This window comes from Protopterus annectens, chromosome 4.part0, assembly GCF_019279795.1.
Source record: "Protopterus annectens isolate FY-2018-M chromosome 4.part0, PAN1.0, whole genome shotgun sequence".
Taxonomy (NCBI): domain Eukaryota; kingdom Metazoa; phylum Chordata; order Ceratodontiformes; family Protopteridae; genus Protopterus; species Protopterus annectens.
In genome coordinates, this window is record NC_056733.1 from 294,112,612 (window position 1) to 294,129,672 (window position 17,061).

The 17,061-nt window shown below is 34.0% G+C and overlaps 2 protein-coding genes across 2 annotated transcripts in view; one reads left to right on the forward strand and one right to left on the reverse strand.

Moving 5' to 3' along the window:
• Positions 1-17,061, forward strand: part of CRYBB1 (crystallin beta B1) — a 651,488-nt gene that overhangs the window by 518,704 nt on the left and 115,723 nt on the right. The window lies entirely within an intron of this gene.
• CRYBA4 (crystallin beta A4) overlaps positions 1-17,061 on the reverse strand; it is a 41,111-nt gene that overhangs the window by 16,435 nt on the left and 7,615 nt on the right. Inside the window, exons 2-3 of the mRNA XM_044068280.1 lie at positions 16,485-16,528; positions 4,034-4,152 (exon numbers count right to left, since the gene is read on the reverse strand). Of these exons, the coding sequence (XP_043924215.1) occupies positions 4,034-4,152; positions 16,485-16,523 (158 nt within the window). The 5' untranslated portion in view covers positions 16,524-16,528. The remainder of the gene's footprint in view (positions 1-4,033; positions 4,153-16,484; positions 16,529-17,061) is intronic.

Below are 17,061 nucleotides of genomic sequence, written 5' to 3' on the forward strand. Positions count from 1 at the left end.
AAATAGAGATTTTTTTATTAACAATGTAAAGTCAACTACAGATCAAATAACATTGGATCTTGAAAGATGGAGTAGATTGAAGTTACCGATGATGGCAAGAGCAGCTATCATAAGAATGAATGTTCTTCCTAGAATGTTATATATTTTTAGAGCTGTACAACTCAGAATTACCAAAACATTCTTTAAACAGCTTCATATAAGATTGGGAAGATTTCTTTGGGAACCTATGAAGACGAGAATTTCATATGAAAAATTGATGGCTCCAAAAAATAAGGGGGGGCTGGAATTACCGTATTTCGAAATGTACTATTTAGTGATTCAGGCCAATAGGATTTTAAAGATGTCTTACTTCGATAGTGATAATAGAAAATGGACACCCAAATGGGTGCTCTTAACGTACAAGCATATAAATGAAGTGGGAGTCAATGCTAAAGCATTACCCTTTTTAAATAATTGGACAATGAGTAAATATAAGCTAATGGAGCACATCAAAAGTTATGTAACGGCAATTCAAACTCTTTTCGCTTCCTTAAATTTACTAAAATATATGATGGTTTTCCAACCATTTCATAGGAACCCAAATTTAACAATTGGTGGTCAATTGATTGATCTAAAGAAATTCCCTTTAATCATGGAGTTAACTGTACTCGATTTATATCCTTTTCTAGGAGTACCAGTACAGGATATTTTAAAAGAAATAGAACTCCCTATTTCCTATTTAATTATAGTAAGACAGCTAAAGGACTTGGTTATAAACTATTTTAACAACTTTGAAATGAAAGGGGAAGATTTAATCATTTCTCGTAATCTATGGGAAGCGCTGTTGCAGGATAGAAAATATATAACCGCAGCATATAAATTGATAAAAGAGAGGAAGTATAATAATTATATTCTTTTATCGAGTTACTGGAGAGAGACATTGATATTCCCAGATGACAATAAGATATTGGAGGCATTTAAATTAACATTAAAGTCCGTATCCCTTCAGAAATTGGTATTTACGCAGCTGATGATATTTAACAATGCATACTATACTCGTCTCACTTTGCACAAATTTGATGCGAAGAATTCACCCATATGCCCACATTGCTTTGATCAGACAGCAGATTTGCTTCACGTGTTCTGGAGTTGTAAGTGCATTTATAAATTGTGGAATTCATTAAAATTGCAGTTACAAAAAATGGGTTACCAAAATTCAACACTCTCTTGGGAGTTTATGATTCTTCATATTCCCCCGGAGAATCTAAATAAATGAAAAACGATTGTAATTATGAATATTTGCCTATTAATGAAATTATATATAGCCACAAATTGGTTGAACCCAGCCCAGACATCGTGGGAAAATTTCAGATTGTTGGCAATAAAACACATCTTAGCGCATAAACTGTTAATTAGTGATCACAAGAAAAATATCAACAACATAAAAATCTGGGAGCAAATTTTTAATATTATTTTGGCTTAAGAGGTTACTATCCACTTTTTCTCAGGAACCAGAATATAGTCTAAATCAACCTTAGATTAGATAGAAAATGTACAGAAAAGACAGATTGTTGGCTTGGATTTGTTAATGTTGAATTTTTTTTTTTTTTTTATTATTTTCCTTTTGATTGTTAGTGCTGTACCTTTGATCAATACACGAGGTTGATATATATGTGAAATTAACCAATGGAAGCATTTTGTATATATTGTATATAATGTGTGAATTTGTAATATGGTTGTGAAAAATAATAAAAAATGATTATTGAAAAAAAAAAAAAAACAAGAGGAGTTTTAAGGATAGGGTTTGCGAACACATTCGTGATATAAGAATTGCTAGTTCCAATAGTGCCTTATATAAACATGTTTCACAATATCACGGTCACACCTTTAAATTTTTAGTTGTAGAAAAAGTTACACAAGATCCACGGGGTGGTCCATGGGAGGATATACTTAATTTTAAAGAATTATGGTGGCAAATTAAATTTAATGTCACCAACCCACCCAGTCTTAATGATAGCTTTAGTATAACTAGCCTTCTGAAATTGCATTCATTTTTTGGTTAATTCAAGTATTTGGTTAATTTAAGCACTAGGAAAGTTTTTTATTGTTTTTACAACTATTCATGTAAGCTTCAAATATATGTCTATTTTATATTTATTTGTTTGTAGTGTTTATTATGAAGTATGAAATGGCTTATATTGGTGTTAATTAGCTTATTTAGTGGTTTGAGTCAAAAGTCTGAGTATTGTCATGTGATGTCTTTTTTTACTATAAATATCTTGATGTTTAGTGATGTACTTATTCTGAAGAAGTCAGGTGACAGAGCTGACAAAAGTGCTCAATAAACAGTTGGATATTTCTTTGGTTGGCGTGGACTGTTTCTCTGCTGGTTCTACTACATTTATAGAGTTTTTACGGTGTCAAGTTGCCAGCCCGGCGCCCAACTTTCCATGGAAGGCACACATGCACACAATCACGCCTAGGGCCAATTTAGAGTATCCAATCCACCTACAGCATGTCTTTGGGATGTGGAAGGAAACCGGAGCACCTGGAAGAAACCCATGGGACCACAGGGAGGACATGTGGACTCCACACAGAAGGCACCCCAGCTGAGGATCGAACAGGAAAACCTCTTGCTGTAGGGCGACAAAGCTAACCACTGTACCACCGTACAGCAGCCTTAATAAAATGTAATATTCCCAGTATATAATGAAAAATGCACTTATATGCAGTGCAGTATATTGAAGGGCACATGCAAAATGTACTGTTTTCTTGTTTGAAATGTACTTCAGTAACCTTAAAAATACAGCTTGTAATAATACAAAAATGCATTCATGAACAGTGTAAAGTATATTCCTAAACAGTGCAAAATATTGCTGTATTTTGTAAAGGTAAATAGTTGGGCAAGTAGCAATGTTCTCATACCCTTTTGTCTGACTTAGATTCTGTAAATTGAGCAGTTACTTTTACCAAGAATTATAGCTGCCATTTCCAAATAAGATCATTGTAAACCATTAACCTAACCCTTCCAGTTTCAGTCATTCACTTCTTCATTATGTCCACTTATAACAATGAAAACATATAAGGAGCAGTCAAAGTTATTCTGGGTAATAAATTACTATAGTTCTAATTACTACTTTCCTTTTAGGCATATTCCTTATTTGGGACATTTGTATAAAGCCTGACTGACTTCCCTACACTTTCTATTTGTACTGCATATAGCTTGATCTGCTGGCTCAGATTAAAGATAGAAAGAGTAATGAATCAATTCATAAACTAAAAATATAACTGTCTAAATTGACTTACTGGCAAACTTATTTTTACTGTCTTGCACTTATGACTTCTAAGGAAGGACAGTTTTCTTTATTTTCCATTAGCATACTGGATACCTACCAGTGTCCTGAAGTGTGGAGGCTAAAAGTAGATGAATGAGTGCTAGTGAGGTATTTTTATTATACAACAAATTCAGGTGATAGAGAGGGATCACACACTGCGAGTAGGAAAGATCAGCTGTATTGGTCATATCAATACTTGTGTAGTAGAATGCAGTCTACGTTCCCTTTTAACAAAGAATGCTGCTGCTGTCATCGTTTCTGCTTTCCTGTCTGTGGCTTGTAAACCTTCACCCTTTTTAAGCACCATGGACAGTGATTCTCAGTGTACAAATTATTTGTTTTTTTCAAAACCCCTCAATATGATCACTTCCACTCCGAATCAGGCTATCTGTTTGCCACAGACGCATATGCACCCTCTGTTTTAACATTTCTTGATCACAACAGAATGCCTCAAAATGTGAAACACCTTTCTGGAAAATTAAAGACTGCCTTAAAGCCCTTATATGCATGCTTTTGTCTAAATGTAATGGCAAATGTAATCAGAATATAATATGGATATTAAACAGTTATTCTAAATGCAGAATTCATCATAGTAATCAGCCACTGATGGGTCGGCATACTTACGTATGCGTAATCAGAATATAATATGGATATTAAACAGTTATTCTAAATGCAAAATTCATCATAGTAATCAGCCACTGATGGGTCGGCATACTTACGCTCCACTTTCTATTTTGAAAGAACGGACAGTTTCAAATCCAAATTCCATAATGTTCCGACACTCTGCAGTAAACTCATGTCTTCGGCCCTGGAAGCACTCTTCATCCCAAACAATTATCTATAATGAAAAGAAAAAACATAAAAGTAGCATATTATGAAAATAAATAACACTGATTTTTTTACTTCAGTTTTACAATCATAACAGCTGAGCTAGATTTTCACTACACCTTCCATTTGTAGGTACTTAAATATGCTAAAATACCACAAATGTTTCTTTTCAAAATATGTCTTTCCCGCATGGGCATATAGTCATTTAATATACACAGACATGCAATCATATAAGAACCATTTGGATAATTGTTTAGGCTCAAGGAAATATAATGTATGGTAGGAAGCTAGCCATCAAAATACATTACTGTAGTCAGTCAGTACTATCTCATGCTGTGTGTGTATATGCCTACAAAAATGAAATGAAACTGTATAGCCCCCTACCCAACTCAGACAGTGCTATATCACATTCTGACATGAAACATTTTCCCTCAGCAGCACTATTACTGTTCCATCCTAATCTATGAGCTTAGGAGAGAGTAAAGCCATCAATAAGAATCCAGTAGGAAAAGTAGCATTGCAGCAATACTAAGGCAATACACCTGTTTTAAAAGTACCCCCTTCAGTAAAAGAGCGTAGCAAGTCTGATGCTGCAGGTTTATTATTACTCTTTATAATACTTTGAAATGAACACCGACTGGTGGAATGGTGCCATTTTTCCCAGAAAACATGCTTACATTTGAAAAATGCAATCTGTTTTCTTTGTGTCACTGTAGCAAATCTATTTTAAATAATTTTAATAAAAATGCATTGTGTGTGCTTTGTGGTACTTGATGCCAGATTCAGAATACAACAGCCATAATCAGAACATAACAATCACAAAACTGTGATGACACAATATTACAAAGTAAATGTTTTTGTAAGGAAGAGTAGTAACCCTACTGAAAATGTCACTAGACCCCACTCACCAAATAATATAATAAATTCCAGAGCCACTACACCATGAAAAAATGGAAATATATGGGTTTTGTCAAAACTGAAATGGCAATGTGAAAACACAGTGCGTGTGTGTGTGTGTGTGTGTGTGTGTGTGTGTGTGTGTGTGTGTGTGTGTGTGTGTGTGTGTGTGTGTGAGAGAGACTCATGTTGTAGGGAAAATGTGCATATCTCCATGCTGTTGCTCCTTGCATTCATTATGTAAGAAAAACTGCTGTTTTTTAAATAAATCTCAACTGGCAGAGTACCAACGTCTGTCTTACTTTTGGCAATCTAAGTTATAGATCATCACATGGTTTCAGTGGTGTAAGACAAAACCCTCACATGTAGATTATCCTACCATGTATATGTTTTTTTTTTTTTGTCTGACTTTTTATGCGATCATTTATAATCTACTACAACACAATTTGATGTTTGTTTTAGTTGTAGGCAATCTGTGAATATTGTAACTTTTGTGTAGCTTGGGCAATCAGTGTGAAAGTTACTAAGTGCAAAAAGTGCTTTTGTAATCAAATAAGATTAAATCATTAAAAGGATGTGAAAATACATAAATTGTGTATTAACTTGACTGTGATATGCCAGAGATTGACATGGACATTAAGAACATTTTTTAAATCTTTAATATAAAAATAGGAGGAGGTGTTGTTTTATTACATATTTCTTTCATTGCTCTGGGGTACTGTGGTAAAAGTTCTTCAAGTACAATTTTATGTCAAGCCCTTGTTTGAAAGACAATAGCTTAGAATTAAATGACTGAGTTTTATTCATAACGACATCTAATACATAGGCTGATCTAAATGGAATGGTGGTTCTCCTAATTTTTCTATAGCTGAGGTAAGCCGTATAGACTGACCTATGTGGAAGTATTGTAAAGAACACACCACTTGGATGATAGATTACACTATTTCTTTTCATCAATTACTTCTGTCCTGGTGATTACATAAGCTGCAGAAGTAGTGCCAACACCGAAAACGGGAACCTAAAATCACCAAGGCATGTGAAAGTAATAAGTTTCTGATATCCTTAGGACAGTTTCCATTTATAAAATAATCGTGTTCTTTTTAAGTGTTTTTTCACCACTGACACTGAATTACCTTCTAACATTTAGGCTGTACTGGTTGGGTACTTTCATAAACCATTTCTTAGTAGGAAGAATATGCCTGAACTAGTTTCTGTGTAAACTGATGAGTAGTGTACATCTGCTGTCTCTCTCCTTGCTAATTGATTCTAAATGCTGCACCATGCCTTAGCACATATTCATTGTATACCTAAAATAAAAGACACATTTTACCAGTCCAATGTCAAAGAAGCAGGGCATCCAGCTACAATGCTGGCAATCCAAGTTCAGGAATGGAATGATCGGGGGAGAGGTTAAAGTAGCCAATGGCCACCTTTCCTATCCTTGGGGGGAGGAGTATGGGGAAAAAACCTAATGCATGTTTGACCTCTGGTGGAGACCAGGAGCCTTGCAGGTCACCTCAAGTTAATGCAGGAGTGTAGAAACAATGCCCTGATATCATTGTACTAGATACTCCCACAGCTAGGACAAATAATCAATGAGTGTCCAGCTACCACAAGAATGATGACTGCCAGACTACAGGCTTGCTCTTCTCCATTGTATTTCTCACTTCTGTAACCTAGTAGAGGGTTACTGTAGTAAGTTACTCTTTAGGATAAGTCCCTGAGGAGTTGGGTGGCCCACCTGGTGAAGGGTCATGTCCATGATACTCAGTAAGGAGCAGATGAAGGATTTAGGGATGAGTGACCAATGAAGTCACGGAATAACTACCTGAGGCTGGTTGGGTAGGGGAAGCAAATAAAATAAGTAAATAAAGAAATAGACACCTTACGTATATGTAAACTATGCCTCCTCATTCTCTGTAGTCAGATAGAGCCTTTTGGCAGAAGAATCATCTTGACCATAAGTAACACTCCATTGCCTCAGGTACCACAAATTCTATCCTTGCTAAATGTGATGAACTTTTGGTCTCTTGCATGATATAGTTCTTCTTCTATAAGCAGCAGCACAAATAAAAATAAAGAGACTACAGAAGTGTAAACAATCTAGGCCTCAGCTTTAAAAACATTTTCTTTTAAACTACCAATATGTATGGGTCACACCTCTCAAGATCTTATACATATCTCAAGAGCCATAATGTGTTATCTGCAAGGAGATATGACTAGAGCAAGCATGCCCATTAAATTCAGTATTCCCCACCCATATGGAAAATAGAGAACCCAATATACATGTGCATTGCCTTTTGAGAGAAGCAGGACTAAATCCCTGGATGAAGTAACTTCTGAGAGGACAAATAAAAACTCTAAATCTTTATTTGCTTTGGATTAAGGCAGAATAGAATTAGATTATGGTCAGACAACAAGAGGTATACTATGCTTGTGGAGATACATATGCCGAAGGTAAGCTCCAGTCTCCACAGAGTATCATACTGTTAATGAATCCATAACCATTCCAGAAAGTAAAGTATACATCCAATGGAATATTAGCCCTTCAACTTCCATGCTCACATGCAGGGTTAGTGGCACTATGTTAAGTAATAGTACTGCTCCACATGTTCTATCTTTGGTAAAGAAGTGCAGTAACACAGAGCCTTAATAAGATATTGGAATAAACATCCAGGATAACTGGCCATGCATCAGATTGTTAATTTATGGGACTTACGTTACACAAAGTATAGAACCTGGACTGCCTATACCACAGTAGAGTATACAACATTATTCATATTGCATTGTGAAAGCTTGACATACATTTATCAGCAATCATCACAACTCTTCTGCACGGTACTGCACATCTCTCATCTTGAATTAAACAGTAACCTATCAGCCTTAAGGCTATGTTTCGCTGCCACACATATCACCAGATTGCTTACCATAAAATGATAGTTTAGGAGACATTTTCAGATATCAAGGAACAATTTTAGCCACCCTCAACTCTCCTGCTTAGTATACTTATCAGCAACTAGACTGTCATATAACTGCTTAAACTGAAGCAGGAAAAATATATAAACATATACTATGCAGGAAATAAGACTGCATGGTAAAGAGGGAGCAGATTCAGACAGAAAAAATGTGTTATCAGTGCTCCAAAAGTAGTTCTGTCTTTCTACTCCTACCTTATTTTGCTTAATAGCTCCTGCTAACACTTCCTGACAATGGTACTTCTGTCTTAAGAAAGTTAAAGTTCAGCACACAGGCAGAAGTTGAACTGAAACCCATTTTTGAAGAGTTTATAATGCAGCAATGGCTCCCATTTAGGAGTGCACTGAAAACAATTATTTATTTACCCTATGTTAATCGGGTTAATCCCACTAGGCTAGTGGTCTCTTTTCAGTGGAGATCCTAGGTAGTGTTTATGCTACTAGGGGATCTTTGGACAAGGCACGAGGGAAATTCTCCTACTCGTTAGGACAGTACTTGTTCTGATCATAGTGCAGTGGTGGCTAGGAAAACAGCACTCAAGGTGTTCCAAGATGGCAGATAGCACAGATGTGAACGCCTGTGCTGTGTTTGAGGTTCTACAGGATTCTGAGGTGCTGTTTCTGCAAAAACTGTTTGTTTCATTAGATGCTAAAGTTCAAAACAACAAAGGATGTTTTTTTTTTGGGGAAGTGTTGTTGCAGAGAGAGCAGGAGAGTGGAAAACATGTTTCATAGGGTAAAATTAGGGACAAAATCCAATCTGAGGAATTGAAAACCATTTTAAAAGAAGACTGCCAGAAAAATAAATCATATGCTGAGACTGTAATGGAATCAGCAGGGAAAGCAAAAGGAGATGAACAGAGGAAAGTAAATATCTACAACCAAAGGAACTTCATGGCAAGAATTCAGAACATGTAATAAAAAGAAACGGATAGGTGTGGCATTTGGGATAATTTAATGGTTCCAATGTGAGTAAAGGCTCATGGTGAAAGAGCTTTTATTCTTATTCATAAAGTGACATTTTGTGACATTATTTTTAGATTGTTTCTCTTCTGGAAAGTTTTTTGAGGGGTATGTAAAGAAAAATAATTGTAATCCAAGGACCTTTTATGTGGTTAAAGCATTTCAATGAGAAACAAAAAAAGAAAATACATGTTCAGTTTTGAACTGAAGTTGAAAATGAGACTGTAAAGAAATATTTAAGCAAACTTTATCAAGAAGCTTTGGACAATAGCAAAGTATATGATAACAGAAGATTATAAACTAATGGATGGGACTGTCATATTGTACTGGAAATGGAGAAAGAAAAAAATGTTCATATCTCTAGTATGATAAATGTAGAAGATAACAGAGGTGTTGTAAAATACTTGGAACAACCTAAAACATGTTTTTCCTGTGAACAAGATGATCATTAGATCAGTAACTGTGATAAGAGAAAATGTTATATTTGTGGGGAAACAGGTCATGATGCAAAAAAGTGTGATTTGAAGTGTTACAAATGTAACAAAACAGGGCATTTTTAGATGGATTGTACTCTAGAGAAAAAGGATGAAGAAGAAGAAAACAAAAGTGAGGACAGTGTATGGAGAGAAGACGCAGTCCCAGTAGAAGATAAAGAGGAAGTAGGAAAGCAAGATCAGGGTAAAAATAAAGAAAAGGATAAAAAAACGAAACAGAAGAAGATTCTGAAGTAAGTAATGAGGAAGATATAAGATGGAAAATAGTGAAAGGCAAAATGAATTCAACTGGCAAAAGAGTAAGAGACAGAAAAATAAAGTTTAAAGAGATAAGTGTAAAAGAGAAAAAGAAAGGAAATGGATAAAACAAATGAGATAAGCTATGACATAAACATAATGACAATTTTAGAGTTCTTTCATTAAATGTAAATAGTATTAAAAATATAAGTAGAATAGGCATTCTTAATTGGTGTAGTAAGTGTGATGCTGACATAATAATATTGGAAGAGGTAACATTTTTTACACAAGAAGACAGATTACAAACAAACAAACTTTGGGGAGGAGATAAAATATGGAACCTAGGAAAAGAATTATGTTCTGGTATACTTGAACTCTGTAGGAAGTCAGTGAAAATATTGAATAAAACATCGGTAGTGATGAGAAGATTAACTACTGTAGAGCTCAGATGGCATAATCGGGTATTTAGAATTATAGCATTGCATGCTTATGTTACAAGTAAAGAAAGGGAAAATTGAATTCATAAAATTCTGGATTATGTAGTAATTAATATGACTATAATATTAATGGGAGATTTTAATGGTGATTTGTGAGGAAAAAAAGAAGAGCGAAAATGATGTTAAATTGTTTTGAAGTTATAAAATGTGGCAATTTAAAGATTTGGAATAATAATTTCTGGACATATAGTCAAGGAGTATATAAGACTGACAGATTATGTTCTTATATCACATGGTTTAACTATATCTAAGGGAGAGACACTTAGAATAGGCTTTTCAGGTCACTCAGCCATATGGATAGAGATACAGGAAAATAAGGATTGTATTAGGTTAGGAAAATGAATAATAAGAATAAACGAAAAATAATGGGATGAAAATAGAAAGAAAATCAGTATGCATTAATGGAAAGATCACATTTCCACTACAGTGTGTTACAAAAACTGGTCTGACTGGTGGCTAATTTTTAGAGAAAAATGTAAAAAAATGTTTTTAGAATGGCAGTCAAATGTAAGAAAAATGAAAAAACAAATTAAAATCCATGTTTACATATGCTTTAAAGGATTTGGAAAGGAATAATAGAGAATATTATATGGTATAATGGAGAATGTATAAAAAGAATCAAGAGAAAATTAGATAGGTATACTTTAGATGTATCTTACAAGGTAAAAGTGAACAGGTATCACCTTATTTGAGTTGTATAATTAAAGAAAACAATGGTATAATGAGAGAAATGAAAGATGATAGAGGAGAAGTAAAAAGATCTCAGGAATAAATTATGAATATTGTTAGAAATTATGTAAAGAAAAGTACAAAAAAGAATGGCATGTTAAAAAATCAACAGAACAAGAAAATAAAAAAATGAAAAATGAGATTTTCTTATATGAATTAGATAAGGTACTTGGACAAGTTAATTTACAGTCATTTGCAGGACCAGATGAAATAGAACACCAATTTTATAAGAATTTTATGGATCGGCAGAAAAAAACACTTCTTAAAAGTTATGAATGAGTGGTTAAATGAAGGTTTTATGTATAAAAGTTTATGCTGTTGTATACTTACAATTGTATGGAAAAAGGAAGATAAAAATAAAATTGAAAATTGGAGACCTATAGTTTTGAACAATGCAGATTATAAGATTTTTTAAGAAAATAATTCAGAAGAGAATGGAAAGTAAAATGAAATGTATTATGGAAGATAATACACACACACACACACACACACACACACACACACACACACACACATATATATATATATATATATATATATATATATATATATATATATATATATATATATATATATATATAAAACATATATATATATATATATATATATATATATATATTTATACACATATGGGTCTACTTTTTCTTATCGAAAGCTCACCCTATTGAAAAGAAAAAGTACGAACCCAGTTACGTGAATCAGCACTAAAACGAAAGTGCACTTTTGCGACTACCAGTTCAATGAACCAGTAATAGTAAAAAAAAAAAAAAAAACAACACTGCAGCACCGCATCACATGAATTATTATGAATAGTAAGGGAAATTGTGGATGATATTATAAACAGAACTGATAAAACCAAGATTATGGCAGGTGATTTCAATAAAGTATTTGGTACAGTACAACATGAACTTTTGTGTGCAATACTGGAAGAGTATAACATTAGTGAGAAATTTAAGAATGTATGTTCTGCATATAATAAAAATAAAGTAAGCATTTTAGTGAATGGATGTTTAAGCAAACAAATAGATGTAAAGAATGTCATATGTCAGGGGTGTCCTATGAGTAGAATATTATTGGCATTCATTATGAATGTATTAGTTAGAGATGTAAATTTGCAAATGAAAGGTGCTACTTCTATTACTAATGAAGGGATAAAAATTCCAGTAATGTTTACTTATGTGGATGATATTACATTGATTACAAGAAACAAAGTATGAAGGAAGGAGTAATAGATTATGTACATCAATGTTTAAACATAATAGGCATGACTTTAAATAAAGAAAACAGTCAAGGACTACGTGATATAATAAAGATAGGAGGAGCTTCTTTTTTGATTAAAGAAATCTTTGTGTTAGGAATGCAATTTGGGGATAAAAATGTAAGTGATGAGCAATAGAATAGGTAAAGGAGCTTTGTTGTATTTGAAAAACATACAAGCTGTCATTTAATAAAAAGGTTTATTTTATTAATTCAGTTCTGCTAGGAAAGACTGGATACATAGCTAGTGTCTATAGGTTGCCAATAGTCTATGAAAAAGTAACTTTTTCTTTTATATGGGGTTTGAGATTGAACCCAGTGAAGAGAGGAGTCTTATACATGGATAAGGAAGATGGAGGTTTAGGACTATTAAACGCAATTGTTTAAGTGGCTTCTTTGATGAAGCATTTGGTGAAAGCGCTTCTGTATTTATTAAAACTTTGTCTTTTAACCTGGAGCCTTGCCTACGCTGTTTTTTTTTTTTTTAATCACACCTGATGACGCATTTGGTGAAAGCGCTTCTGTATTTATTAAAACTTTGTCTTTTAACCTGGAGCCTCGCCTATGCTGTTTTTTATTTCTTTATCTCTGGTTTATTGGAGCGGAGGTATTTGGATACTAGTGGCTGTTGTGTTTGCATATATAAAGTTTTGTTTTGGATAAATTATAAAAATTAAAAGTTAGTAGTAAATGTACTAAATATAAATATGAGACATTGGGATATGTTAAAAAATTTCAAAAGAGGAAAACAATGTTTAAAAGAAGAAATGAGATGTTACACAGAAAAAATATTTTATGACAAAAATGAATGACATAGAAAATGAGAGAAAGTGTGGTATAAAATTCCCATGATACAAAATTATGATGCTAAATGTTGGGCTGAGCTAATGAATGAAAAGGTTAAAGCTATAAATGTATGCAAATCATGATGTAATAAGCAAGCAGAATTTCAAGATTTTTTATGGAGATTAGTGATTAATAATTTGTCAGTAAAAAGAAATATGCCAAATAAAAAAATCAGTGAAAGAATTTGTATACATTATGGTAAAGAAGAAATTATGGAACGTTTTCTTTTATAAGGGTTGCAAAATTATGGAAAAAATTATGTGAAAAACAGTTCTTTGAAAATATAAAGGAGGTAAATGAAATACATATAGATATGATTATGTATGGATATTACAGCCATAAAAATAAGGCATATGTTAATAAAACAGATAAAAGATTATTCTAAGTTGTGTGGACTATTTGGATTGAAAGGATAAATTAAATCATGTTTAATGGTAAATGAAAACTATCGGTAATTTTAAGAAAATTTAGATGGCGGCTGTGGAAAAAGGAGTGGGAGTCAAACAAGAATAGTGAAGATAGAGGTTTGACATAAAAATAAAAAGAAGGATATTTATGACTGACAATAATGGAAAGCATGGAAACTGTACATTATATAAACTGCAAATATGTAAATTTGTAAATAACATTGTAAACACTGTTTAAATAAAGAACTCTTCCTCTTTTTAATAGGTGCTACAAGATCTTTAACATCCACCTGAGCTAATACCAACACAAGCAGACAAGACATCAGTTTAATATCTCATCCAAAGGATTACACACACTCAGGAGTGCAGCACCTCCCTTATTCCACACTGCAGTGTCAGCAATCCATTTTCCTGGTGTGAGAAAAGAACCCACAGCCTTTTTCACCATTGACCCTGCTAAATGATTAACTATCAGATGTCAGACAACAAAGATATGGCAAAATCTTGATAAAGCAGAAGAGGCATACGACTGGCTAACTTTCAGCATCCTATTAACCTGTTATCATAGTAGTGCATTCCTATGTCTTAACTAAAGTCTTTTGGCTTTTCCTGGTTAGGGGTCGCCACAGCAGAACTCCGGTCCGTTTATGATTGGCAGTGGATTTCGCAGTGCCAAGTTGCCAGCTCAATGCCCAACCTTCAACGAAGGCATGCCCATTCACGATCGCACCTACCTGCATGTCTTTAACATCACTCGACCACGGGGAGGACATGCAGACTTCACACAGAAGGTGCTCCAGCCGTGAATCGAACGGGAGAACCTCTTGCTGTGAGGCAACAACGCTAACTGCTGCACCACCGCAGCAGCTATTCCTATGTCTTAACATTATACTTTTTCATGGTGGTCCAGTCCTGATATTGTTCATTTTGTTTTTCTTAACCCTTGTCTGTGTTAAGATACTGTGCTGTTGCTTGTCTCATGCCCAGTTTGCTGCTACTATGTTTCTGTATTACTACATGCATGTGAACCATTACATACCTCTGATTCAAAGCCACCCTTAATTCTATTACAGTACTACTTTTCTTCTGTGCTGCCTTCTGTTATGAAACAAAAACAATGTGGTGTCTGTATGTGCACTGTTATTTAAAATGAAATATTCTCACTTTCTCATTGCAGATACTATGCCACTCACATTAATTGGTGAGTGTAAAATGTATAAGTAAACAACACCGTGCAGACAGGGGTTAGATTCTCTCCAGCTGCAGAACGTGTGAGATTGTGTGGGTCAGTCAACCTTCCTAATGTTATCGAGTCATCTCTTAAAACAGATAACCTAGCTGACTTTGCACAGTTAACCACAATAAGCATATGTGCATCAGTCAATTAAAATACTAAATAATTCATGAAAACATAAATGTATAACACCTTGCACGTAAATGTATTTCAAAAGAGTGTATAGAGAAAATAAAGCATTTGCATTCTTTCTAAAAAGGATCAACATATGTTCAGTGCAGACCAAACACATTTAAATGGCACATTCATCATATAGACCAACATGGAATACAGCTGTTCTCGTTGTTGAGCACTGTTTTACTATGATACTATGCACTCAGTCAGTTGCATGGCTTTGTGTAGTCTGCATACTATGGTAGCTCACATGTTAACTTTTTAAGTGCTATTTGTACTTGGCCCACCTTGTTATGTCCACAGTAAGCCCTGGTTGTCTTTTTAGGAACTCACATAAAATGTGCAAGTTAATCAATAATACGCCAGCTAAATTTACATGTAAATAGCTTTACAAAGATAAATCATGGCATGGTTATGTTAACATGAAAGTTTGTTAGCACGAAGATATTTAAAAGATGAGAAGTTTCATTTCTTGTACACTTTTAATTTTGATTATTGACAAAGGAAGCAGAGGATTTACCTGCTTTCTTTTTTGTGATAAACAAAGCAAAACATTACATACCACTATAAGCACAAAACATGCCCAGCATAAAAGCATCTAACATGTTAATAGAGCATTGAGATGTGTACATTTTTGTAACCTAACACACAAACACACACACACACACACAAACACATGTGTGGACAAACACACACATGCATACATATACTCATTTGTGTTTCCCATACCTCTTCAAGTTTAAACTGGACAAAGTGTCAAATGGTCGAGTTCAGCTCAACAAAGATGAACTCTTTGATAGCTGTTTTTTCACAAGGAATCACTGCTGACACACAGTTTCTAAGTATGTGTGTGTGTGTGTGTGTGTGTGTGTGTGTGTGTGTGTGTGTGTGTGTGTGTGTGTGTGTGTGTGTGTGTGTGTGTGTGTGTGTGTGTGTGTGTGTGTGTGTGTGTGTGTGTGTATGTATATGTGCGTGTTTATGCATGCATGCCTATGCCCTCATGTCTTTCTGTTTGCAAGGGCACATAAATATATCTCTCTGTATACACACATAACCACACAGAGATACATATTAGCATTTCTTGAGTTTATGACAAAATTAGAATGTTTCTTCATACTGAAAATATACTTTTGTTCTTTTGTTAACCGATCCATTAATGGTGTTTATAAATTGTCATTTCTAGTACTGATTTATTTGGAGGCTGAATGTTTAGATGCAATGTTTTTGTAGAGTACCATACCATGATGGCACTGAGAGGTTTCTACGGCAACTAGGAACAATGGAGAAGAAAGATAAATGCCACTTAATTGCTTCATAAGGCTCAAGCTAAAGATGCAGATTTATCTGTATAATGTTATTGATGCATAAACTGTTTGATGATATATGTTGTTCCTTTTCCTTTGCTAACTGCCTATGATAGATTCTTTGTCAGTACATTAACAGCATATCTTAGATTAATACACGAAACAGTGTTCAGTGATTATATACAGGTTACTGTTTCTATGAGCATTGCAAATATGTATATTTCTACTCAGTTGCTTTACTAACACTTTCATTAAAACAGTGATGGAATTGATTTCCATACAGAATAAGATTTCACTATTTACATAAAATAAGGCCATTATCACGTACCTTCCAGTGACCAGAAAATTTCGTGCAATGTTGAGTCATTTTGACTAAATCAGAAAAAAAAAGACAAATACAATTACTTCATACAAATAAAGAAATGACTGAGAAACACTGAAGCAAAGTATTGATCATGAACAACCTCTATCTACTGTTTTATTGATGGGTCTAGCAAAACGTCAGCTATTTTCACAAAAAAAAAAACTTCTCTTTAACTCGGCTTCAAGAAAGCCATACACAAAGAAAATATTATTTAAATATTACTTCATGGTTTCCATTCTGAGATTGTTTCTGGAGTTTCATTTTCGAGATCTTACAGCATTTCTTTCTGGCATTTCTCACATAATCTGTTACATTATGCAGGGCATTTAAAGGCAGATTAGCTAAAGTCCAAGCATTTGCACCTTTAGAATTCTAGTAGCTAGGTCACTGATTCTAGATTCAATAATCTAGCTATAGAGCCAATAAAAAAGTAAACCTAGTTACAAGCTACAAATTTAGTAATAGTCACAGATGACCAGCTTCACACCTCATAGGTTCATATATTAGTACTAAGCTAACTGCCCTTGTGGGCCATTTTAAG